At 41.3% G+C, this 27,031-nt stretch overlaps 1 protein-coding gene across 1 annotated transcript in view; it reads left to right on the plus strand.

Moving 5' to 3' along the window:
• Positions 1–314: 314 nt before the first annotated feature.
• Positions 315–27,031, plus strand: part of CHKA (choline kinase alpha) — a 38,180-nt gene continuing 11,463 nt past the window's right edge. Inside the window, exons 1-3 of the mRNA XM_075566751.1 lie at positions 315–822; positions 5,815–5,923; positions 15,898–15,951. Of these exons, the coding sequence (XP_075422866.1) occupies positions 566–822; positions 5,815–5,923; positions 15,898–15,951 (420 nt within the window). The 5' untranslated portion in view covers positions 315–565. The remainder of the gene's footprint in view (positions 823–5,814; positions 5,924–15,897; positions 15,952–27,031) is intronic.

The following is a 27,031-nucleotide window of genomic DNA, read 5'->3' on the forward strand; positions in this document are numbered from 1 at the left end:
TGATAATGATCTATGAATTTCCGTGTCAGCTATTCCTCTCTATATGATAAATGTCTGGGGTACTGAGAACCGCTGCTTGGGCAGAAGTCTGTAACCATGGCAACTGCAGCAGCAGCTCCGCCATTGACACTACCAGCGCCGGCCACACGCGTCCCAAGGACTCCCACAATCTCTACAACATCCCTCCCGCTCTAGATGCTGCAGCCATCGGCCAATCATAGCGGAGCAGCCAGGGAGCGGCACCCTCTAGCCAATAAACAGGCGTCAGCCTTTTGTGACGTAACCCCCCCAAGTGCTATAAAAAGCGGCGGCAGTGGGCGGTGTGTGTGTCGCAGATGTGAATTGGCAGCTGAAGAGATTGTGTGGTTTCTTCGAACAAGGCAGCCCATTCAAGCGCGTTTCTGTGAAAAAAAATCGGTGGTTTCTTTACGGTTTAGTAAATTTAGTATCCGAACCCACCGTCCCCCACATTCTCCAGTGCTAATCTCCCTATCACCGTCCCAAACCCCCCTAATCTCCAGTGCTAATCTCCCTATCATCCCCCCAAAATCCCCCTTCAGTCAGGATGAAGACCAAGTTCTCGGGTGTGGAGGAGGTGCCTGGCTCCCTGGGGCTGCTCATCAGCGCGGCCGGGGGTCTGGTGACCGCGCCGAGGGGTGGCGAGGAGGAGGAGGAAGATCGGGCGAAGGAAGAGAGCTGCAGGGCGCAGGAGGATGCACCGGACCCCCGCACCAGGCGCCGGGCATACCGCTGGTGTAAGGAGTTCCTGACCGGGGCTTGGAGAGGCCTAGAGGAAGAACGGTTTCAGATCAGCATCATACGGTAAGTGCTTTGGCACCTGACACCGCGCTCACCTGCGTACTACTGAATGCTTCAGTATATCACATGCCCTATATCCTGTTGCCTTCTCACCTCCTTTTGGGGGCGGGGGGGCAGGGGGGTCTTATTTCCCCCCTTATTTTATACGGATTCCTTTTACACACCCTCACAGAGCTCTTGCTTAATTATCATTTATTAATCCTTGCACACCTAATCTCCAATAGGATGACCCACAGATTCCTATAGGGTCCACATTCATCCCATCTGTTGTCCCTATACAATTATGCAGCCGCTATAGTATAGTCTCTTAGTGTGCTGCACCTTGCTCCCCTTATAATATATAAGGTCCCCCACTTCTAAACTTGTGATGTACAGTTAGTCGTCATTATCCAACGTTTCACTATACAACAAATGGCATATCCAACGCTTTACAATGCAACCCCAAGGGCAGTTTTTTTACCCCGGAATGCGTTATCCAACGCTCACCGCCACTGATTAACATGGGGCTCACTTTACAACGGTTTCACTATCCAACGCTACTTCCAGAATGGATTCCGTTGGATAACCAATGTCTGCCTGTACTGTTGCACATGTACCGGTACTCTTTAAATTACAATACGTGAAGAGGGGGATGGTGCTCAAGTGCTAGGTCTATGTATCGATATAATGTCCCTTATACAATATGAACGGAAAATTAGTGGTGTCCATAAATAATAATCTTGTCCATAGAAACCAATGCTGTTGCTGGTGTTTTTTAATGTAGTTAAATAAATTAAAAAAAATTACCCAAGACCTGTCTCTTTAGTGCTGTGTGCTGATCCCTTTCTTTTTTTTTTGCAACTCTTTAAATTACATACTTATCTGTGTGAGTCCTGCGGCCTCTGCAGATGTAGTGGCCTCTGTCACAGTGTAGATGGGGGTGATCACTGTAAAAGTGGGGTAGCCTGGTTTTAATGGGGTCACCCAGTGTAGATGGGGATGATTCCTGTAACAGTGGGGTGGCCAGGTTGTAATGGGGTCATCCAAGCAGGTGGCCTGGTTTGAGTGTCTGTCATTGAAGCAGGGAGTCTGCGGTTAAAGTCCCCGAGGCCAGCATTTGCGTGCTGATTCATGACACGCTGTAAAATTAGCTTGTGGGGTCAGGGGGACAGATAAGGTAAAGAAAGATAAGATCAGCCCTAATCTTCACGTTCACGTTTTATACATTTTTTCCAGGATAAACTTTAGAATTTTATTTAAATTGTTTTTTTTTTTTTGTTTTTTTTTTTGCTTCGTTTCAATGTTTTGGTTGGATGAAGTAGTGACCTGTTACAATGTCCTTGTTGGGTCACTTTGGTCTTATGTGGGAGTGACACTTTAAATCATTAAACATGTCACTGCCACTTGGTCCATACATGGGACTGACCCTATCAACCCATTACGTGTGTAACTAATCAGGTCGATTTTCACATGACGTGGCTGTGACCCTTTAATGATGGAGCAAGAAATAAAAGGTGATACTAAGCTGAAAAAAATAACATACTGCAGCGATTCCTAGGTTGCAGTGATGTGCAACAGGCTACAATATATGCGCTCAATGATAACCAGCAACTGTAATGGCATTAGCTGTCCATGTACAGCACAAAGGAACCTGCTCTACAGACCAGTCACGTTGCTGCAGCGATTAGAGGCCTTGTGATCTGTTTGAAAATCTGCCAGCTACAAATCTCAGTATTACTCATTAGTGGTCTTGTGACTATATACATCCAGAGCATCAGTTCCTCTTCCTACAATCGCAATAAACCAGGGAGGACAGTGACATCTTAAATTGCATTATGTATTTGAGCTGTCAGGACCCCAAAGCTGATCCAAGCTTTCCCCTCCCGCATATAGTCCCCAACCCCTTTCCGAACCCTGTAAGACTCTGGATCCCAGGATATTTGTATGTAGCAGGTGTTTGATGCACAAGCTACAAATATGGCTGCGGTATCGTCAATAGAAAACTGACGTCTCTTGGTTGCCCTGTGACTTTGCAGCTTGCTATTGGCCACTTGAGGGAGGATAGTTCTGACTGCAACACATAGTTGACGCAGCAGCCAGCGCTGATCACCAGTTTTTTTTTTATTTGTATTTTATTTTAAGCGATCTTTGTGCCTTTCCAACTCTGTTTATTTTTAATATCCCATGCTTCGTTCAGGAGATATAATTTGAAATAAGTGTCCAGGAGATTAAAATGGAGCTCTCTCCAAAACCCAGAGCAGTCTAAACACAGCCATGGTAACGTCCTTGATGAGATCAAGATGTATGTATTTTGAACACCAGAAAAATATTTTATAAAAAGCATTACATGCTAATGGGGCAAGATACTGATAGGAGTTGTACTCAAAGGATTGCTGTTTTTAATGCAGTAGTTGGTGGCTTCGCAGATATATGGGAAATGGGGTTTGGGGCGGGGGGGAGCAAGGATTAGAGCTGCAAGCAGGGTGGTGGGGAGGGGGAATCCAGCTCTGGAATAAAAATCACTTGCGAGCACATTCAAACGTTTTGGACAGGTCTGAAGCACTGTCTCTCCCTATTATCTATTAGCATACAATGCTTCCACTGCAGCCAAGGATTCTGGGTAATGACATGCAAATGAGCAGTGTGCATGATAGGGACAAATTCACCAAGATTTACATTAATGGTTTGCAGACTGTGGTTCCTGGACTACCAGTGGCCCCCAGAGTCTGTAGGGGAGGAGATTGCGGGGAAGGGAGGGTCCGCACAGGTTGAGGCTAGGGCCTTGTTGTCTATTTTGAGCTATGACTATTGAGCAGCTGCATGTGCTACACAATGATCCCTCTTCCTGGTAGAGTTGTGGTGACGGACGGAGTGCATTGAAGCTTCTCGAGTGTTTGACTTGTCCCGGTTGTCATAAAGCCAGTGCAGCTTGGCTAGATCAACATATCGCATCCTTCTATTGTTGAGTAGAAACACAATTCTTTCCAACCCAAGGTTCAGTTAATAGACGTTTGGTGAGGGGTATGTCCCCAGGTCAGGTCTCAGCTGTCCCAAAAGGTATAGGTATGTAATCAAGATAAGTATTTGTAATCCGTGAGTATAAGAGCATATATAAGTGCTAGGGAGACTCTATGACAATCTAAGCATAGGTATAATTGTACCAGTAACGCTGAATGGCTAACTCAGATCTCCATATATGCCATAAAGATGCTGAGTAAGTACCCAGCAAAACCAAAAGTACATACCATATCAGCCAGTGTCAGTCTCCCTTTGCAGCACAGCTCTATCCCAGCTGGGTGGGTGCGTCACGCCGAGCGTTGTGTAGAGAAGAGGTGGTCCCAGGGGTCCAATGGCGGAGCACTACCAAACAAACACTGGGGGCTGCAGTCAGTTGAAATAAAAACAAGATTTAATGCGTGGTCAATTAAAGTACATGGTTACTTTGACGCGTTTCGGGACATGCGTCCCTTTGTCAAAAAGTAAATTCGCGTCTGCCTGCTGATCAAAACTTTTTGACAAAGGGACGCATGTCCCAAAACGCGTCAAAGTAACCATGTACTTTAATTGACCACGCATTAAATCTTGTTTTTATTTCAACTGACTGCTGCCCCCAGTGTTTGTTTGGTAGTGCTCCACCATTGGACCCCTGGGACCACCTCTTCTCTACACTCTACACAAGGTTCAGTTAACCTTAGGACCAAATTGAAACCGTGCCAATGTTATTTTGAATAGCTTGAGTGCAGGTTATCAAAAAAAGTGCTGTGAAGGGCTTTTATAATCTGCACCTAATCAGTTGTGTGATCTGTAGGAAGTGTTGATCAGCCCTTATTTATGTTGCCATCTGTTAGAGCAGTGGTGTGCAACATATTTATCAATGACTGCGCATAATCGATTTCCCCACCCACCGCTCCCTATAACTCCTCCTCTTGCCCCATGAACCTGCTCCCTAACTCCTCCCATTGCTACATATACCTGTTACCTATAACTCTTCCTCCCATTGCTACATATAACCGCTCCCCATGATGACTCCTCTGTTCACTTTCTCTCCCCCCCCCCCAGCTCTGTTTCCCCCTGTGCCTGTAGCTCCGCCCCATATGTTCCTGTGACAGGAGGAAGGGATTGGAAAGCTGAGGTTGGGGAACGCAGTAGTCTGTGTCTGTGTGTTAGAGCAGGGGCGATCAAACTTTTACGTCCCGGGGGCCTCCGGTTCCCAATATGGTTGTCGTTGTTGTGGCCAACCAGTATCGTGTAATGGCCGCCCGGTAGTAAGCCACAACTGCTGACGGTTCTCCCTTTTGGCATGAAATTTGGTGGCCATTTTGTTTACCCTGTAGGGAGATTTAAACACAGTAACTTCACCAATACGTCTATCTGGATCCCTGGAGCTGACAATTAGCATCGTTGAGTGCTGAGTTTCCATCTTGTTTTAAAAAATAAAATAAAAAATGTAACAAATGGGGTAATTGCTGCTTTAAGTTTACTTTGACGTTTCCAAATTTAACCCATCAAACGTCCTGCTAATGGGTAATTTTTGCCCCATAAGGGATTGGTCCTATTTAATGGGTATAACAAGGTGATTTAGACTTCTCAGTTTTTCCTGATTTTTAGTATCCTTGAAATGTTTGTACATATTATAACCTGAATCTTGGGGTTGGAACTAAAAGCAATGAAAAACATTCATTGGTTTAAAAATGGAGGGTATTTATAATTTTATTTAAACGACATTTATATAGCGCCCTTTTCCAGGGTGCTATACGTTAGTTGGTTAAACAATGGTGGGGTTATATGTGGAGCATTTCATGTGATGGGCATAGTAATTGTTCAGTCTCATAGTGGACACATTGTCATTTAAAAAAACATATTAATGTAACCAGCTTCCTTAAAGATTTGTTCCTCCCTAAATTCGAGATCAAAAATTAAATAGGGTCTTGGCTTATGCAGACTTGTGATTTTTTTTGTGCGCTGTCCAACTGTTTCTGTAGATGTTTTCAAAGTACAATATTTTTGCCTTTTCAGAGGAGGCCTCAGCAACATGCTGTTCCACTGCTCCATGCCAGAATCTGTGAAATCGGTGGCCGATGAGCCACGTAGTGTCCTGCTACGTATATACGGTGCTATCCTGCAGGTGGGTGAACACTAGCATTGTTTCCCGTAACCGCTCTTCCTATAGGACACGAACAGATGTTGGCGTGATACAGGTCTGCATTATGTGAGTGAGGGGTTCCTTCAGTCTGGTTCCCGCTTCTTTACTACTATGTTTAACCCTTCTGCTGCCACAGGAGCCTGCAGTGTGTTGCAGGCCCCTCTGACAGCGGCAAGGGGACTGCTGCTAGCTTTAGTATTAACCGCTCTGCGGCAAAAGTGGGGAAGCTGGGTCATGAGCAGTATAGATTTAAAAACATACAAAACCAATGTAACTAAAGATTTGACTGTTAAAGTGGAAATGTGATTATTTTGTGTTCTGTGGAAAATAAATGTTTTTGTGATCTGGCAGAAATTATCGTACGCTTAGCTGTGTGACCAATGGAGGCATCGTTATTACAAGAAAAAGGAAGGTGCTGTTAATCTTGCAGTAAGACGATTCCTCAAACAGTCTTATTAGAAGAGATTAGGTGAAGATTGTAAAACAAAATCTCCAAAGCATTTGGTTCAATATATACATACACAAAGCAAATATTTGTATATATGCAATATATAGATAGGTGTGTTTATAGCAAGTAAAAATACCAATTGTGTGTATATTCACATGTCTCAATCAGGTCTGTGACTGCCTTTCCCCATTATCTCTTGGCATGCAATGCTTCCACTGCAGCCAGGGATTCTGGGTAATGACATGCAGAGGAGTACTTGGTGTACCAATTTTTTGCTTCTTGTCCATTGTAACGTGGACCCATATAAGCTTATGTCTGCTGTATTGCACAGCCAGTAAACCTACTCGGACCACTGTTACCACCTGTCTAACCAGTCCGAGTTTGGTTACTGGCTATGCAATAGGAAGCTGGTGTGGGGAAAAAATATATATATATTTTATTATTATTATTTTTTTTTTTAATTGCTTGTGATAACCAGCATATAGAAGTCGCTTGAAGTCTTAAGTACACCGAATTCCACGCCATTATGTAATGCCTATTTTTCTGGTGTTCCTATAACAGCTGAGACTGGGATGTGGGATGTTCTGGCTTTGTAGGCCGGTGGGTCACAATAGACATTGAAAATGAGGCTTGATTCCAACAAAATGAAGCTGGAACAGTGCCAGTGAAATGCGCTTGGCAGCCATTATGTTGGAACCTAGCCGATGTCTTCTATGGTGATGCCACCAGCCTGCAACTCTGCGACATCCATCACAACTCCAGCCATTTGTAGGAATGCTGTAGGAGGCATCTGAGAAACGGGCATTATATAGTGGTGTGGAACTGGGAGAACTGAAGACTTCAAGCGACTTCTATATGCTGGTTATGACTAGCACTTTTGTATGTGCATAACTGTCTTTTATTGATTTGAGATAATTGAATAGTGATTTGTCACTGTCGGTCACCCATGGGACCTTTGTCAAGACCAACCAGATGCATTGCAAACTATCTATTTTTATCTAGAGGCGCAAAATTACATGAATATGGAATTTGACATCACCCAAGTGTAAGCCGTTTAACAATTTTACTGGTCACTCTTGGGTGTTGTCACACACTCCAGGGATTCCATCCTCGCCACGTCATATGCGCCATTCTTTTATTTTGGACGTCTTTTGCACTGCATCTGGTTGGTCTTGATGAAGGCCCTCAGAAAATGGGGTGTCATATGGACAAAATGCTAGCATTTTGGGGCAACCAGTTTAATTTGAAGTCACTGGATAATTGGTAATCTGCCTTTCAGTTTGATGCTTCCAACTCCAAGTGGGTTCAGTTGCTATGACCTGTTTTAACTCGGACATGATATGCTTTGGTCCTTCAGATTTGGGCTGTCTATAATTTACCAGACTGGCACCAGTTTCACTGGAGAATGTACCAGCTTTGTAGCCATATGGTTTGTCTGTATTTTATATCTATCCATCTCAAAATCAGCACTAATGTAAAGTGACCAAATGTGACATATTTTGGCAATAAGCATTTCACAAGTGTAAATAATATACGCTGCTATAAATATAACTTGAGCACACTTATATTACATGTTTAAATAAATTAATCACATAATATAGAATTACATCATTAAATGTCCCAATGGAGCAAATGGGTTCAAATCAGTCCATCCAATAGTAGACCAATATGGAAGACTCTGCAGCTTCTTGTTGGATGTACCAAGTCCAAGGTAAAATCTAAAACACAAGAAGAAAAAGCGCACATTTCATTGTGTAAAAAAAGCATATCGCTCAATACTCTCTCAAAATTATGAGAAGTTAGTTGCACAAAGACAAATCTCAATGGGTTACCAGCCAGCATCACGGGCGGTTCGGAGCTGTGGGAGGTCCTGTACAGTCTGCATATGCTGGAACAGAAGGCTTCAGCAAAGCTTGATGGGGATTATGGCAGTTCATTCCACCTTAAAAACAGCAAGCTGTGGATAGTCACAATTCCTCCACTGTTACATGTTGTAACTTGGGGACATGTAATGCTTTGCTTCAAACGTGGCAGTTTATCATTTACCAGCCTGGCATGAGTTTCACAGGAGCCGACACTAGCAAGACCTTTGTGTGCCAGCTTTGCAGCAGTGTACATGCGCACCATTATTTAGTGAGGTGCTTATACGTAGGTGTTCTTTCTGGCATGATCGGGATGCTGCCAAATGCATAATTTATATATTGGAGGCAAACGCAGAACCATATCTTAAGCTATAATTAGACTACAAGAGGACCTTCCCTAACCGAAACATATACAGCTCAGCCCCATTATAACGCAAATCCGCTTATAACGCGATGCAAGCGTGGCACCCAATTTTCGTATTTATGAATACTATACAACACGACTTTTGACATCTTTCATACTTTATTGTACAATGCATACAATTGTACATTATTTCTAACGCGATCTGCTTATAACGCAATGTGATTCTTTGAACCCCAAGCACAGCGTTATAAGGGGGTTGAGCTGTATTTAGGACATTGGCTCTGGACGGCGACTTGCTTCACAATGGAGTCTGCTCCCACTGGCCTGTTGTGTTCCGCTGCAACCCGCCTGCAGGAGCATTAACGCCTGCTACATCTGTAGATGTAATATATTTATTCTATGCTAAGTAATGTATTTCTGCTCACTTTAGCTGATCTATTTATCCAACAGTGTAAGCAATGGGTTACAAGAGACAATACAGGCAATTCTAATACAATAAGTGAAACAAACCTAATTACCGTTTGTGTTTTATACAAAGCTACATTCGGTTATTTTCATTGTGCTTTGGGAGTTGAAATCTTAAACTATCTTAGTGTAGATTACTCTGGCTCATGTCCCATACTTATTCCTGATAGTCCTGTATCAAAGTCCAGTGTTAACTAGAGAAATGTGGCAGGGACTTTGAATCTGGTAAATATTGAGACACGATATCTAAGCTCTGCTTATCATTAATACTGCACACGGTAAGATGCATCAGAGCGGTGTTGGGAGTGTGGATATGTGTGATGGTATTGACATCTGATCTAGAAGTATGTATAATTGTATATTATGCCAATCGTGCACACAGCGCTTTTTTACAACATTACAATAGAAGGTAAATGTACAAGCAATGGGGATAAGTGCCAACATAAGGCTAAAGTAGACCCTGCCCCAAAGAACTTAATCTATGTGTTGGGAGGCTAACGGACACACCTAAAAGTTGCATTATTATGCTTCTAGGCCGCCGTCAGAAAGCGAAAATCGCCGGAAGGCGAAACATAGCATTTGTCCATGTCCACCGGCGATTTTCTGTCTTTCCTACCCCTTCTGCGCATGCGCAGACATGGCGTCCCCCTTCTCGGTAACGCCATATTGGCGGATCGATGAGAAGGGGGGCCCTACTGTATACACACTGGTGCACATAAAATAGGGGAATACAGATATCGTTTAGATTTCCTCGGGGTGGCAATTAAGTTTTTTAATTATAAACTGTAACTCTGCTCTGAATACTGCACCGTTTGTATCTTCATTCCCCTCAGTCCAGTCCCAGCTCTTAACCAGGAATTGACAGAAGTCGCGAGTATGGTATATTCCGTGTTTTTTGGTGGAGATTTTCATGGTTGGGCCTTCAGGCCTGCATCTGCAAAAGCTTTTTGTTTTTACAAAAATCAAAAACCCATTTTTATATACCAAGTATCTGTCCTTAGCTTGTTAACGTGACAGAGCTCACGGCAGATGGTTGCAAGGACTTTCACTGCATTATATGACCAATGTATGTTGTCATATGGGACTGTTTGGCTATTGACTTGAAGGTAGGAAAATTAAAATCTATAGACTATGGCACTATGCTATAGTGACGGACATATTTAATGGGTTAAATAAAGGTGTTTTGCACTTTTTTTTTAAAGGTTTTATTTGAAATGTTTAATAGTAACCAAATGCTTTGGAGACTACAATCGGTACATAATCTCTCGTGGTAACATGTTTGTGTTTTTTTCCAATGTAAATTCCCGTTGTCTGTTTTTAGTTCACTGTAAGGAATTCTGATGCCATCCTTGGTTAAACTGATGAGTGGAGTACAGTAAGTATCTGATACTTATGAATTACGTAGGATGTGAACACCTTATTTTCCACAGGAAATAAAAAACGTTTTCACTTAGTGTGAGTGAATCTTTTTAAAAAGCTGTATTTAATTTAATTTTTTGTTTGCTATGTGTAATTTACTCCTTTAGCTGCATTTACTAAGCCATGCTAAGCCTTAGGTTACCAGTGGCATATTTCAAAGAGCCATAACGTGCCTTCAGGCTTAGCACTGCTTGCTAAATAAAGCCCTTAGCCTGCAAAGCTTATTCCACAGTGAAAACAAAATTAATTTGCTTTATGTACCCTATAGCAATTTTTATTTACATAAAAATATAATCTAAAGGTCACCTTTTGTGATTCTGCTTCTGACTATTGTATTTAATTATACTTTTTCTTTAAACGGTGCTTCTATATTTAGAGCACTTAAAACAATTGAATTGGGTTGCTGTAACACCTTGCTCAGAGATTACACAATGATTTTATTAAACGTTTTAAACCATGCACATTCAATGTTCCTGCCTTGGCTTCATGTGGCCATAGATTTCTTATCCATTTTTCATTTAAATGAATGGCCCTTAAACGGACCTTTAAAGTACAATACCTGCCACGTTTTTGTTTTCTATCTATAGTGTGGCAATGAACTAGGTTCATGCGGGAAGAGATGTAGCCACTATTTTGGCTTAATGTGGAGAGACATGGCAGCAATTTTGGTATATATTGAGATATGAAACGAAATCTCTGCCATTTTAGTTTATATTGTGAGTGGAACCAAGACCTGGCAACCATCTTGATTTATGATGGGAAAGGAGAACAAGACCGGGCAACCATTTTGATTCTTTTTGGTTGATAAAACGAGTCCTGGTGGCCATTTTGATCTGTATTGAGACAGTATAATATGATGTAGTTTAACCAGACCGGGAAGCCATTTTGAGTTCTATGTGATGGGAAACATGACTTTTTTTTTTTTTTTTTAATTTTGTGAGGCAAACAGATTTCAGCCATTTTTTTTACGGTGAAAGGAGTGAAATCGGGCAGCTATTGTCTGGTTAGTCTCAGTATAAACCAAACTGCTGCCCTTTTCTGTACCATCTTTTACATGCAGAAAAGTCTCCACCAAATCTCTCAAATGTTGCTCGACCCCAAACAGCTTTGTAAACAATATTGACCATTTGGCATTTCCTTTTGAATGTTACCTCCACGCCAGATGTTCTTGATGTTGGTAATACCCATGCCATCAAGACAGACTATAGTAGTATATATTTATAACACACCAACATAATCAGCACAGAACAATGGGGTGTGAGACAATGACATTAGTATATATACACTGTTACACAAAGTGGGTCTCTGCTCCCAGGAGCTTGGAATGTTGTCTTCCCAGGTCTCTACGGGAGGGCGGAATGTGGGTGGAGGATGCATCATTGCTGGGGGTGGGTGATGTACCTCTTTAGTTGTATGTGCATGTGTTCTCTGCTGCAGGCGTACCCATGCGATCGTGCCTTGCACACTCTGGTTTCCAGGTGACAGACACGATACACGGTATAGTATGCGACCTCTGAAGTCTGAGCATTCTCTCCAGCTTTAAATATCTTCATTTTGTTAAGCTATACAGGTTTATTTTGCATGCACTGCAGACCCCTCTATGCAATTACTTAATTGATGGTGCAGTCCCACGTATGACAAAGGTGAAATGAGTGATAGGTGTAATAGTTAACTACACATGCGATCACAGGATAATTATCGCATGGTTGGCCCCAAACGCCAACAGCTGAAGATAAAATTCTCCTGTTGTGTTCACAGATCTCAAAGGGGAGGACGTTTCCTCCTTATCCAAAATGCCATGATATTCTAGGGATGTCATGAGGGTCACTGCAATTCCACCCCTTGTGAGATCCTGTGAACATAAGGCAACCAGAGTTTCAAATCCTAGAACCTCAAGAGTATATTCCCATAGGTTGCCAAACAAGCTTCATTCAACCCATTGTCACGGCATACATGGGTTGGCTGCAGACACAAATTCTTTGTAATGACTTGCAAGTTGGCGTGTCACTATCAATTTTGGATATGGATATTTCCCTAGGACTGTTACCTGCGATACGGAAGTGCAGAATCGAGAAACTTATTCAGCTGTTTCACAGCATGGAATCAGTGGCCAAGCTCAAACTAATGTGTCCGAATTTTAATGTGTCTGATTTTAAGTGGGGTTTCTGATTCTATACTTCCTTATTCCAGGCTTTGCTGTGCTACCCGTTAAATACAACAGATGAAAGCTCAAGTAAACAGCCATGTTCAATATTGGTATAGCTTGATAAAAGGCCTGAAACATTGTCGTTTAGTGTATAAAAAATTGTTTTAGTAAAGCCATGTATTTTTTTATTTATTTTTATTTCTCTCAAACTCCATTCGGAGTGCTGTGGGATTTAGTTTTGTTTCCGTGGATTCTGATGGTCATCGGCACCCTGCTGCTGTAACCTGATCTATCAAGGCCCACGTGCTACATAGAATTAGAAAGGGTAAAGTGACATGCAGTGTCATTACCCAGAATCCTTTTCTGCAGCTTAACCACTGTATGTGACAATGGCGTGAATGATTGTATATGTACGTAGTCTAGATTTCCCCCCCCTTATGGGTCCATTAACTTTGCTTTACCTTGTAATATGGAGTTTTTTTATCCTCCACCTACCGTAACTTCAGTGCCTGATTTTGGTTTAAAGAATAAAGTTTTACCCTGACTAGTTGAAGTATTAAAACTTTTTTCCACCACCAAACAAAATTAGCAATCAACTTCCCATTCAGCCTGTCAAGTCAAACATTTTCAGGCTATCAACTAAAGTGAAATATTTTTGCTTTTTTTTAATTTATTTTTTTAAAGGCATTGGTTCTCTGGTTTTTACCTATTAAACATATCACTATCATTAGTTCTTTGGTCCAACGTGGGACCGACCTCATATGGTAAGTGGCATCGGCTATTTGCTGAGAAGCCAGGTTTTTTCACATAGTAACTTATTACATCTGAACATATCCAATGTGACTATTTGCCACATGTTTTAAAAACAGGCTTTCATTTTGTACAAAAGTTAAATTAAAGGTGCAGTCCTGAATAGCTGTTAATTATTATCTATATATATATTTTTTGTAATTTGTAAATTACTTTTCCACTCCCTTTCTCCCCCTGTTTGGTCCGATCTCCTTACTAGTGCTTGACAAAAGCAGCAAACCTTGTGTGTTTTGCGATCTTTTGGTCTCAAGCGTTTTCACAATTTGGAAACCACTAAAAGCCTGTGTTAAATGGCTATATAACTTTACATAGTATTTAAAACAAATCTTTTAATTGGGATTTGGACAGGCCCCATTTTCACTGTAAAAATAAAAAGATGTAAAGGTACTATGTAAATCTGGTTTCTGATTTTCACTAGCAAAGTTGGTTTAATGAATTTGGCAGTTTATTGGTTATAAGAATGTATTCTGCTCTATGCTACCCTTCTCTTCCTTCCCTTGTCATATGTTCCCATGCAGATTTTGGTAAACGCCTTGAAATAAAGGTATGTTTCCCCCCAAAACGGTAATTTACAATTGGCTTAACATTTTGCGCCAAAATGAATCCAAAATACAATTAGTGGCATGTATTTTTTTTGTTTGTATAGATGTGCTACACATATGAAACGGTATGTGTATTTTTATGCTCTATAGGTAAAAATACATGTTTACATATTTGTATGGCATTCCCTGTTTGAGGCTGTAGGGTAGGGTTTATTAATGGGAAGTAGCGATTAGTTCTTAAGACGTTAACTTTAATAAATGTAGTGGTTATACTCTTATGATAGGAAGGGCTTAAAGCCCCATTCCCACATGGGACCAAGGTAACTTCTTGACCGTGACATGTTTTATAGGAGGTAACTAGGTGATGCCCTTTCCCCAAAAATCGAAGTATACATTTTTTTACATTTGTTCTTGTAAATTTATCCTGGGAGTATTCATTACCTTTTTGGTCACTTGAGTTAGGAGTTAATGATTACCTTATTAGTGGGGAAAACTAAATACTCACTGAAAATGAAAACAAAGGAAAATGCCTAGACTTCCAATAAATATTTAATATTTTTATTTCAGGTCTTAAACCTATCATGGTCAGTTTAATGTTGTCCTATGTGGGCGTGTGCCATTAAGGGATCTGTAAATCCCCAGATTAACTTTAAGTGAAGGGTGCAGTCCTCTCCCACCCAGAATTCTAGTTCATGTCAAATGCTTAATTAAGATAAGACCAAAGCTTGCAATAGTGTCCACATTGCTAAGCCTGCTAGCCTGGGCCCCAGCAAGCTACATACCTGGGTGGTGGGGAGCAGGGCCCGATTGTGGTTTGTTGGGAGAACAAACTTTTTTCATCTTCTTGGGTAAGGTTCTTAGAGGTCTACTAGTGTCACTAAGTGAGGCAGTAGCCGTATTTGTGTAAATAAAAAAAATATTGAATTCTATCATTTAAAAACATTTCATAGAGCGGCAAATTAAAATCATTTATCTTAACATCTACTGACTTCTAAATGCTGCTGTATCAGGAAGACATTTTCTGCTACAATATTTCCTCTCCCAGAATCCTCTGCTTGTCTTGGTCACACTTTTTGTTAGCTTCTCCCTCCTAAATGAGGGTAGTGACCTCAGACTGGATAGAATCAGATGAAGCTTTCAACCTGCCATGTTCCATCCCTGGCCGCAGGTATTTTCAGAGGGGACTTTGTTCCACTTGGGAACAAGAAAGTTCTGGAATCTGAAGATGAACTATTAAAATAAAACTATAATCTAAATATTCTTTGAGTAGAACCTTTAAAAGTAGTAGCCATGGATTATATAGCCTTGTTACATGTTGCTAAATGGGACTGTGTACCTAAAATGAGCATGCTTCACACAATTTGACACAATCTGACATTTCAAACCTATCCTATATCCCTTCTGTCTTGACCAATTACACAAATTCACCTACCGTACCTAGTCTCTGCTGCTACAAAAGATTGTGTCATAGATTATAAAAAAGCAACATTTTAGGTTAAAGCGCTGTGCAAATTCTAAATGTATTATGCCTACTTTTCAAAGATCTAATATAAAACTAGATAAACAACTAAATAGTCTTTTGGTTCCCTAATCTCCCCAAAATAGCTACATTTTCAACCCGTTCTGTAAATTAACATTGCAAGTATTGGCTTGTTCTGTAATGTATTTCTGACCCCTCTGGCAGCAAAGGGGCTGGGTATGTAGACTATCTTATACTGTAGTACAGTAGTAAATAATTAAGAAAACAGCCATTTTTTTTTGTTTAAATTTAAATTCAAGCATTGGGAGCTTTGGGGAAATTAAGATTGTTTTTATGTGCACGGTTTATTAGATTTTGCTTAAGCTGTTCAAGACGTATTTTACCAGCCTGTTAAAAGCTCCATATTTTTTTTGTCACTAGATGTCATGTAACAAAGGTGACAACCAAGAAACGCAGAGGGAGAATTTCTTTCAAGTAAGTTTGTTATTTTATTTTTTTTCCGATTGTATAGGAAAAAAAGAGCAAGCAGAGGTCACAAAGATGTTACCCACCATATAAGCAGCCAACCTGTGTGTATCTGTCGGTCCACAGCTGTTTGCCCCACGGTCACATTCCATCTAGTGGTTAAAGTGCGCTCCCCTTTTTTAACAAGGGTGAGAAGCATGGTGTCTTCGGAGCAGAACCACGCTAATTTCGGCTCTGGGGACCCTCTCTTTTCCGAGATGCTTGCCAGAGAAGGTGCAGCCGTTTCCTCACTTCAATGTAGTGGTTTAAATCTTGTCATGCAGGCCAATAGGAAGCCGCGACAGATTTAGACAACAAAGTACTAACAGCACTGTTCCCGGCAAGTATTTCTGGAAACCAGGGGGTTCCCAGAGCTGAAATGAAAGTGGTTCTGCTCTTGAGATCCCCCTGACAATTATGCATATAATTCTGAATGCACCTCTTAGTCTCCGGGTGAGGATTCTGGGTAAGGGCATTCTCATCATTACACGATCTTTGATCGTGGATGTTTTCTTGGCAAAACTTGGATCAAGTAGAGAATAAAAAAAAAAAAAAACATGGACAGTTTTTTTTTTTTTTTTTTTATGTTGCTGCATCGCATGCACCTGACAATTGGTTAAACAGTTTTTGGCCGAAGCCAACAGCTATCAACACCATACAAGAAACTAAACAAAAGCAGCAAGAAGTCTCACAAATGAGCAGTCCAATACAGTATTTCCAAAATATATCAATTAATTAGTTGCAACTATACCAAACTTAAAACATATAAAAGAAAGGAGCAGGACCCCTTAGTATGACAGTGTACGTACCAAAAAATTCTAACAGGACATAAATCGAACTACTGCACTGATGAAAGGCTATATCTATAGAATAGCAAATGAGAACGCAGGGAAACGCATTCCGAGTCCTCAAGATCGGCCGATCAAAGAACACCCTGAAACAAAGCGAAGAGTGAATATCAGATAACATCTCATACATTCCATTCAGGCATAGTAGTACCTTCAAAGGTCAGATTCTTAGAAACAATTCCAGCACTGAGATTGATGGGGAAAAAAAACCTGGTAGTTAATCATCCAACAAACAATCCAGTTTGTGATGCAGTAGCCATGTATGGCAGTCCATAGATAGTAAGGAATTAATGTATGGTAATATACACAGTACTAGTCCAGAAAGCGCGCACACACAGGAGGATACAAGATAGATGTTTACTTATTCCCTTTGGAAGTGTCTGACTCTGATCCGTAGTAACCTTAGTCCAGTCACAAAGAGAAAAAGAAGTCCAAATGATTCCCTCATCGCTGCAAAGGCGGTTACACTGCCCAATGACAGAAAGGGATAGATAAGTCCTGCAATTGATGAAATGGCACAAATACAAGAATAAAGTCCTGGGGTCCTGTTGCAGCTCCCACTCACTTTGATTTCTTAAAAAAAAAAAAAGAGAGAGAGAACCTAGAGTTTCACAGGCACCCACGGCGCACCCATGTGAGCAGTCCGACTCTGAATCCGACACAGATCCTGTCAGCCAAAATTCTGCAAAAAAAGATATTGAAGATCTTTACAAGAACATTTAAGCTCTCCTAGCTGAATTGGCCAAAACCAAAAAGGAAGTGGAAGAGCTGGGACCGAGAACTGTCGCCCTGGAGCATAAAATGGACAAGGTAATTTGAGACCAAGACACAATGAGCAGACACAGAGGATCTAAGGGTCAAATGGCCAACCTTTCTGAAAGACATGAAAACGGGAACCGTCGCAACAATCTCTGAATAAGAGGAATTCCAGTCTCTGTGACAAATCCAGGGGCCTTTATTCAAGAGTGGTTCAGAGCACTATTTCCGGACAATACCGCGGATTCCCTGACAATTGACCGCCACAGAGCCCTAAGGCCGAGGCCTCCAAACATGGATAAGCCACGTGATGTAGTCCTCCGGCTTCATGTCTTTAAAACCAGAGAGCAACTTTGGCAAAAGATGAGACTATCATAGGACCTGATCTATGAAAATGTGAGTGTACCCTGATCTCGCTCCGACTACACTTATACGAAGAACAGCGCTTAAGTCCATTACATACATTCTCCGGGCTTGAGATATCAGATAGCGCTGGGGGTTCCCCTTCAAGCTGACTGTGACGCGGGATGGTACGTCTTACATGCTCAAAGACCCAGAAAAGCCAAGAATTTCTCACCAGACTGGGTATTCATCAAGATACAGTGAAAGCCAGCTACACCAAAGGCTAGAGAGGATTGGTAGACATCTGGCTACCCAAAAAGACAACATGGATGCGTTTGTCTTCTCTCAAGAGGGAGATCCAGGCCCTCCCCCAGATGTCGACAAACGGTGAACATTAGGCCTTCACCACTCAGCTTTGGCCTGACCTCGACTGGAGTTTGGCCCCATTTGATTACGCTGAAACATATTACAACACTAATAATGTTGCGTGAAACTTGAGTCGAACCTAAAAACTTTATCTAAGTTTTTCTCCCCTAAAGATTTTCAGCAATTGATAAAGTCCCAACAAACCACCAATTGTAGTAGTGAGGGGGTCTCCCCTCAAACCCTGCAAGAGCTCACATAAGGCCAAGGTTGATTCTCAGTTTTCTTATATTACTCTCTATTGTATGTTCTAATTGTTGATGTTAAGATGTTCTGCACAAGATTTCGATTTCTAAGAGGTGTGTGGTTTTTCAAGAAACCCAATTAATAGTGCGGAGGTGGTCGCTCTCCCTGGAATGACTAAATGTTTGGTCAGGTTGGTTTCGCGATGCAGTCCCCCAGTTCTAATGTCCTCAATTTCCCCTTCTATCCCACCATGGTTTGACTCCATGCCCATGTGTCCGTGTTGACCCATGAGGCATCTATTTTTATTTCTACTCCGGGTTTATTTTTTCCCCTTTCACCCCCACCTTCTACAGAATGCTGTAAGATATTCTACAACCAAATATACACAAACCTCCAAGAGATGGCATGAAGCAAGAAAGATCAGTGTCTCTAAAATATCCCCCCCCTAAGACTTAAAGAATGGGGTTAAACATATTGTCGCATAATATAAAGGGTTTGAAGAGCCTCAAACAAAGGCGTCGAACAATAGCAGATTATAAAGAGGCCAAAATTGATATTCTTCGCCAGGAAACTCATTTTAAGTCTGACCCCCCAATATATTTCGGTAAAAATCTCACAGTACTACTGTCCTCTGCCTCGGTGAAAAAAAACGAAGAGTAGATATTCTCCTCCATAAAAATACCCCTTTCTACAGAAATCTAAAAAAGACAGAGCGCCGCAATATAATGAATGGCTCTGTTTTTGGTATAGAGCCAACACATGGTAATATATGCCCCAAATGAGAAGAGTGCAAAAAATGAAGGACTGTTTTGCTATGCTAGGTAGTATGAAGAAGGAAAGAGTAATAAATAGGTGGAGACTTTAATTTGGTCATAGTAAGATGTCTAAGTAATTCAAATCTAGTTGATATCTGGAGAGAACAGCACCCACAGACATGATTACACACTCTGCACCACACAAATACTACTCACGGATCGATATGATCTTCGCCGCAGTAGAGAAATTGACAATATAACCTCACATAATAAACATTTTTCTTGGAGGCTAAATGAGTCATTACTCAATATTCCTGAGAAATTTAACAGGAGATAGCTCATTACTTCCAGACCAAGATGGTGTCCTCTCCCAGTCCATGCTTTGGGAAGCTCATAAAGCAGTCTTGAGGGGGAAATTGATTAGTATAGCCTCCCATAGAAAAAGACTAAGATCGGAAAGAGTGGAAAGTCTCAGGATGCAGATAATAAAAATTGAAAGGGAACACAAGCGCTCACTTAGTACTTCCACCTTCAAAAAGTTAACAAATCTGAGGGCAGAACTCAATCTGATCCTAGTTTCAGAGGCTGAGAGCCCACATAGACACAATTTTTAATAAGGTCTACTACTAATTACTAGCTGCCAGACTCAGAAATACAGCCATACAATAATATTAAGAGGTTAAGGACAGTGCTATTAACATTAACAGAACTTCTGTAAGAGCCTACTACTAAATTAGTTAGTTAAATGTGTGTATTAATGCCAAGAAGCACAAATGTAGGTAGAGGTGGTTAAGCTAACTTGAAAGTAAAATGTACAGTAAGTATGTCTAATGTATTGTTAAAATACACAATACTAAAGAGATGCAAATGAGAAAAATGAAAATAAAAAATGTTCATGGTGCTTCAAACAAGTCCAGAAAAGTTGTGTATAGAACACAATCCTTTGGAGACTCGGGCTGCTTTCATCACCGGGCAAACCGATCCCTGCATGGATTCAAAGAGAAAAAACGTGCACGCTCCTAGTATAACGGAAGGATATTTAATTTAGCTCAGTGTGAATCTGCATACATCACACTCAGATGCCGCTAGGTCATCGGCATGTATGAGAAACTCAAACTCCTAGGCTGTCCTATCTGTAGCGATATCCCTTGCCCTCCAACTCTCCAGCGTGGTAGCAGATGCCGACAGCCCTCTAGAAACTGGAAGTGACTGGTAATCTAGGAGAGAGGTCCCCTGGCAAACAGTGACTCTCAGATCGGGTTCCCACTTCACAGGAGTGCTCTCAGGATATCCAGCCAGTGAATGATGGTGGTTCACAGCTTCAGACTGAGTTGAAACTGAGTCATATAGCACGACTTCATCAGAGGGTCCTTTGATATGTCTGTATTGGTTACTCTGTTTAATATCGCAATGTATAACGGTTTTATCCCAAGCATTGGCTGAAAGCATTCTGTGAAAACAAAGAAAAACCTGGCGCCAAAAGTTCATTGGATAATCCTGTACTCCTCAGGGGATCAGCACACTTGCTTGACAGGCCATATAGGGGAAAAAACACAAACAGACACAGATCATAGTGCAACACTGTAGGGTTAAAACAGGTCTACACTAATACACACACTGCACATATAACATAGAGACTCCTAGTGACTATAAAAACTATTTATTAAATAAAAAGAACTATGCCATAAAATGGTTTGGACAAATGAGAACACCGCTGGTCATCCAGATATGAAAAATCAGAGCCCTACTTACAAGCAGCAAGGCAAATACAGGCAATGCAACAAAGAGTCTTCCGGCTGCTGCTGATGTCTTTGCAGAGATGTGATTCCTGCTGCACCGTGACTCTCGTGCTGACTCTCCCTCCAGGGGTTAACAGGAACAGTGGCAGTGTTGGAGGCCTGCTTGTGGGGCTCACAGCTCTCCTCCACGTGAGGCTGCTCTCCTCACTTCCTCCTCCGGTTACACAGGCTGTCTCAGCGTGCCTGCACGCGAGTGTGCACGTGCCCTTAAAGGGACAGTACAAACGTCCTGTATGCCAAGAACTAACGGCTGCAATGGGGCTCAAATGTGACCAAGTGTCCCAAAAAGTCCAATACCAAGCTCAAAGTGACTGTGTCACCTGCCCTACGCGTTTCGTGGATGTTACTCCACTTCCTCAGGGGCTACAAAGACTGACACTGAATGACATGTACATATACCCTAACCAATTAAAAATTAATTGCCCAATTAGGCTGTATAGCCTGCATGTCATTAATATCAAATCACTACGTCTCTAACAACATAATACACATACAATACATTAAACAACATTAAAAACATTCAGATATCAACTGATAACCATATATCCCAAAATTGAGGCCAGATGTAATATCATAATAGGCATTGATATATACCAAAATGCCAAATTGTGGCCAAAGGATAAACAAACCTGCTTAAGCCACTTAGTATGCTACTGCTGGTACAGAGTCAAATGGATAAGGTGTCATCCATTAAGTAATGGTTGCATTTAACTAATGTTTGTTTGAGCCATTTCATCTACCTAAAAAGGAGCCCAATTCAAAATCAATATTGAGCCCATATGGGGATAGAGTCTTAAGTTCATAGATCCAAAAGGCCTCCCTCCTATTGATGTGTTGAATGTTATTACCACCTCTCCAATTGGGTGTACACAATTCAATAGGTTGACAGATAAGGCCCTTTGGATTTTTGCCATGATGTACCAAAAAGTGGTGGGACACACTGTGTGATGTTAAACCCTTTTTGATGTTGTAGATATGTTCATATATACGTCTTTGAAACGTACGACCAGTGCGACCCACATATTGCAGGCCACAAGGACACTGCAACATATAAATGACAAACTCTGACTTACATGAAATATGTGACATGATTTTGTAGTTTTTGGCGGTGACATTAGATTTGAATTCTGTGCTACAACAGCTGTACTTACAGGCTATACATTTACTGCATGGTTTAAACCCATTTTTAACCTGATTGATGTTCATTTTTATTTCACCTTGGTTTAAAGGGTAACTAGGTGCCAGTTTGTTCCTAAAGTTACCAGCTTTCTTAAAAACAATAGATGGCTGTGGTGTTAGTATCTGTGACAAAGTTGCATCCTGTAACAATATAGGCCAATGTTTGGCAAAAATATTCCTTATTTTGGGGGCCATAGCGTTATATTGTGTTATAAAGGAAATATTATTTTTCCCTTGGCTGTCCCCTTTGTCCTTATATTCCAGGAGTTTGTTCCTGTCCATATCTTGAACTAAAGAGATAGTATTCTCTAGTTCGTCTAAGGGATAGTTCCGATCTAGAAACTTATTTTTGAGTTCACCCGCCTGCTCTACAAAAGATTCCAACCTGGAGCAGTTGCGCCTAAGTCGGATGAATTGTCCTTTTGGAATATTCCTAATCCATTGCGGATTGTGATGGCTGTTGGCCATAACATAATTGTTGGCCTGTACAGGCTTAAAAAATGTTTGTGTATGAATGTGGTCATCAACAATACTAATATTTAAATCCAAAAAGTTAATGGTGGTTTTATCATATTGGCATATTAGTTTCAAATTTCTGTTATTGTCATTAAGGTACAAAATGAATTGATCTAATAAATTCAGTTCCCCATACCTCCCCCTTGCTAGTGACCCAACGGACATCTATCACTCTGAATTAGTTACCCTTTTAGATACGGGACTTGCCAATCAAGCTATCACGCAGGATGAGTTTGACTTTTTGAATAATTTGCACCCACGTATACCTCTATTTTACTTTATCCCTAAGATTCATAAAGATCTTACACACCCCCCCGGTCGTCCTATTATTTCAGGAATACAATCACTCACGTCCAATTTATCTCAATTTATAGATTATTATTTACAGCCACTAGTAGCGAAGTTAGATTCACATTTGAAGGACACTACACAAGTCTTGCAAATCTTGCGTGGGATTGATTGGAGGTCTAGTTATGTATGGGTAACATGTGATGTCACATCCCTGTATACAATAATAGACCATCAACAGGGATGTGAGGCCATCCGAAGGGAGTTCGAGGAAGACAACACCTTATCCTCTGCCCTTAAGGCCTTCTTGATGGATGGGATTAGATTTATATTAACACACAATTATTTTTGTTATAATTTACAGTATTATTTGCAGATATGTGGTACCGCCATGGGCACGAGGTTTGCCCCAAGTTATGCGAACCTTTTTATGGGGCAATGGGAGAAGGAGGCCATTTGGAACAACTGCCCATTTGGTGCAAGCCTCGTGCTATGGCGGCGCTACATAGATGACGTTATTTTTATTTGGGATGGGGAACTGAATTTATTAGATCAATTCATTTTGTACCTTAATGACAATAACAGAAATTTGAAACTAATATGCCAATATGATAAAACCACCATTAACTTTTTGGATTTAAATATTAGTATTGTTGATGACCACATTCATACACAAACATTTTTTAAGCCTGTACAGGCCAACAATTATGTTATGGCCAACAGCCATCACAATCCGCAATGGATTAGGAATATTCCAAAAGGACAATTCATCCGACTTAGGCGCAACTGCTCCAGGTTGGAATCTTTTGTAGAGCAGGCGGGTGAACTCAAAAATAAGTTTCTAGATCGGAACTATCCCTTAGACGAACTAGAGAATACTATCTCTTTAGTTCAAGATATGGACAGGAACAAACTCCTGGAATATAAGGACAAAGGGGACAGCCAAGGGAAAAATAATATTTCCTTTATAACACAATATAACGCTATGGCCCCCAAAATAAGGAATATTTTTGCCAAACATTGGCCTATATTGTTACAGGATGCAACTTTGTCACAGATACTAACACCACAGCCATCTATTGTTTTTAAGAAAGCTGGTAACTTTAGGAACAAACTGGCACCTAGTTACCCTTTAAACCAAGGTGAAATAAAAATGAACATCAATCAGGTTAAAAATGGGTTTAAACCATGCAGTAAATGTATAGCCTGTAAGTACAGCTGTTGTAGCACAGAATTCAAATCTAATGTCACCGCCAAAAACTACAAAATCATGTCACATATTTCATGTAAGTCAGAGTTTGTCATTTATATGTTGCAGTGTCCTTGTGGCCTGCAATATGTGGGTCGCACTGGTCGTACGTTTCAAAGACGTATATATGAACATATCTACAACATCAAAAAGGGTTTAACATCACACAGTGTGTCCCACCACTTTTTGGTACATCATGGCAAAAATCCAAAGGGCCTTATCTGTCAACCTATTGAATTGTGTACACCCAATTGGAGAGGTGGTAATAACATTCAACACATCAATAGGAGGGAGGCCTTTTGGATCTATGAACTTAAGACTCTATCCCCATATGGGCTCAATATTGATTTTGAATTGGGCTCCTTTTTAGGTAGATGAAATGGCTCAAACAAACATTAGTTAAATGCAACCATTACTTAATGGATGACACCTTATCCATTTGACTCTGTACCAGCAGTAGCATACTAAGTGGCTTAAGCAGGTTTGTTTATCCTTTGGCCACAATTTGGCATTTTGGTATATATCAATGCCTATTATGATATTACATCTGGCCTCAATTTTGGGATATATGGTTATCAGTTGATATCTGAATGTTTTTAATGTTGTTTAATGTATTGTATGTGTATTATGTTAGAGACGTAGTGATTTGATATTAATGACATGCAGGCTATACAGCCTAATTGGGCAATTAATTTTTAATTGGTTAGGGTATATGTACATGTCATTCAGTGTCAGTCTTTGTAGCCCCTGAGGAAGTGGAGTAACATCCACGAAACGCGTAGGGCAGGTGACACAGTCACTTTGAGCTTGGTATTGGACTTTTTGGGACACTTGGTCACATTTGAGCCCCATTGCAGCCGTTAGTTCTTGGCATACAGGACGTTTGTACTGTCCCTTTAAGGGCACGTGCACACTCGCGTGCAGGCACGCTGAGACAGCCTGTGTAACCGGAGGAGGAAGTGAGGAGAGCAGCCTCACGTGGAGGAGAGCTGTGAGCCCCACAAGCAGGCCTCCAACACTGCCACTGTTCCTGTTAACCCCTGGAGGGAGAGTCAGCACGAGAGTCACGGTGCAGCAGGAATCACATCTCTGCAAAGACATCAGCAGCAGCCGGAAGACTCTTTGTTGCATTGCCTGTATTTGCCTTGCTGCTTGTAAGTAGGGCTCTGATTTTTCATATCTGGATGACCAGCGGTGTTCTCATTTGTCCAAACCATTTTATGGCATAGTTCTTTTTATTTAATAAATAGTTTTTATAGTCACTAGGAGTCTCTATGTTATATGTGCAGTGTGTGTATTAGTGTAGACCTGTTTTAACCCTACAGTGTTGCACTATGATCTGTGTCTGTTTGTGTTTTTTCCCCTATATGGCCTGTCAAGCAAGTGTGCTGATCCCCTGAGGAGTACAGGATTATCCAATGAACTTTTGGCGCAAGGTTTTTCTTTGTTTTCACTTTCACTTTCTCTGTCAGTACTGACAGTATTACTAGGCAGCCTTTATATATATATATTTTGCAATTGTCACACTGGTGTTTTAGTCTTTAGCGCTTGTGCACATTTTTTCTTTTTCACATTTTTGCTGAAAGCATTCTGTACCCCATTCCATGCTAGTCCTCCCTATTTTATTTTCTGTACTACATTTATTTTGAAAAAAATCTATTACATTTTTAAGTTTAAAAAAAACAACCAACCTTCACCAGGCTATAGGAAGGGCTACATTTCAACCTCCCAGATAGTGATTTCAAGCTAATCTCCTAAATGGTTTTAAAAATAGAGTTGGAAAGGGCAAGATCTCAAAGTTAAACAAAATGTAAAAAGTGACAGTGGGGTGAATAAAGCTGGTGTGGGCACCTGTGGCAGATAGTATATTCCGATACTCATTGGTTTCATCTTGTACAAGAAGAGGTCTTCTCTTTGAGATTCTTTCACTTTACCGGAACTGGATCCTGCTGATCACGATATCTCTCAAAAGGGAGCAGCTACAAAGCCATAGGAAATCAAACCCTCTTTCCAAGTCTCCACTCACCAGGTTTATTAAACTAGTTTGTACAAAAGTATTTCAAATTGCTTGGATGCTGGTCAAGTGTCCATCTCCCTGATCTAACTCGGCACACCCCACTTGTCCTGTTTAGAATAATTTTGCTTTCTCTCAAAACAGTCGCTGCTCATCTCCTTAAATTCCTATATTTGCTTCCCCATAACATTTCAGATCGGCTACAAAGTTCTTTGCCTTCTAAGGCTGCGTCGATGGTATGGACGAGCGCGCGTCTGCACGCTGAGCGATCAGACTGCCCAAAGGCAGTGATCGCGTCTACACGACGTGTGGGAGGGGGCATGCGTTGCGCGACGGGCCAGTCACGTGAGCAGTTCGCACAATGAGGGCGAACCAGCTCCGTGACGTCACTGGCACGCCCCTAGAAATGCCCACGGACGGTGCGCGTACCATGGCCAGGGAAAGCACCCGCTTTCACTCAGCCTCCGCACGTGCAAAGTGTCTATGGATGCACCCTAAGGCCGGGATTATACCCAAAAACGCACGCAGCATCGTGCAGCACCAAAACAAGTAACTTACATCCAATGACCGCGTGCTGTACTGCAAAGCGGACGGCTGGGGAAGAGACTGTGATTTTTTTTATGGCCGCGGCCGTGTCATGTGAGCGGTTTAGCCAATGAGGGTGAACCGCTCACGGCCACGCCTCCTCTGCTCTC

Source organism: Ascaphus truei, chromosome 12 (assembly GCF_040206685.1).
Source record: "Ascaphus truei isolate aAscTru1 chromosome 12, aAscTru1.hap1, whole genome shotgun sequence".
In the NCBI taxonomy this organism is placed as follows: domain Eukaryota; kingdom Metazoa; phylum Chordata; class Amphibia; order Anura; family Ascaphidae; genus Ascaphus; species Ascaphus truei.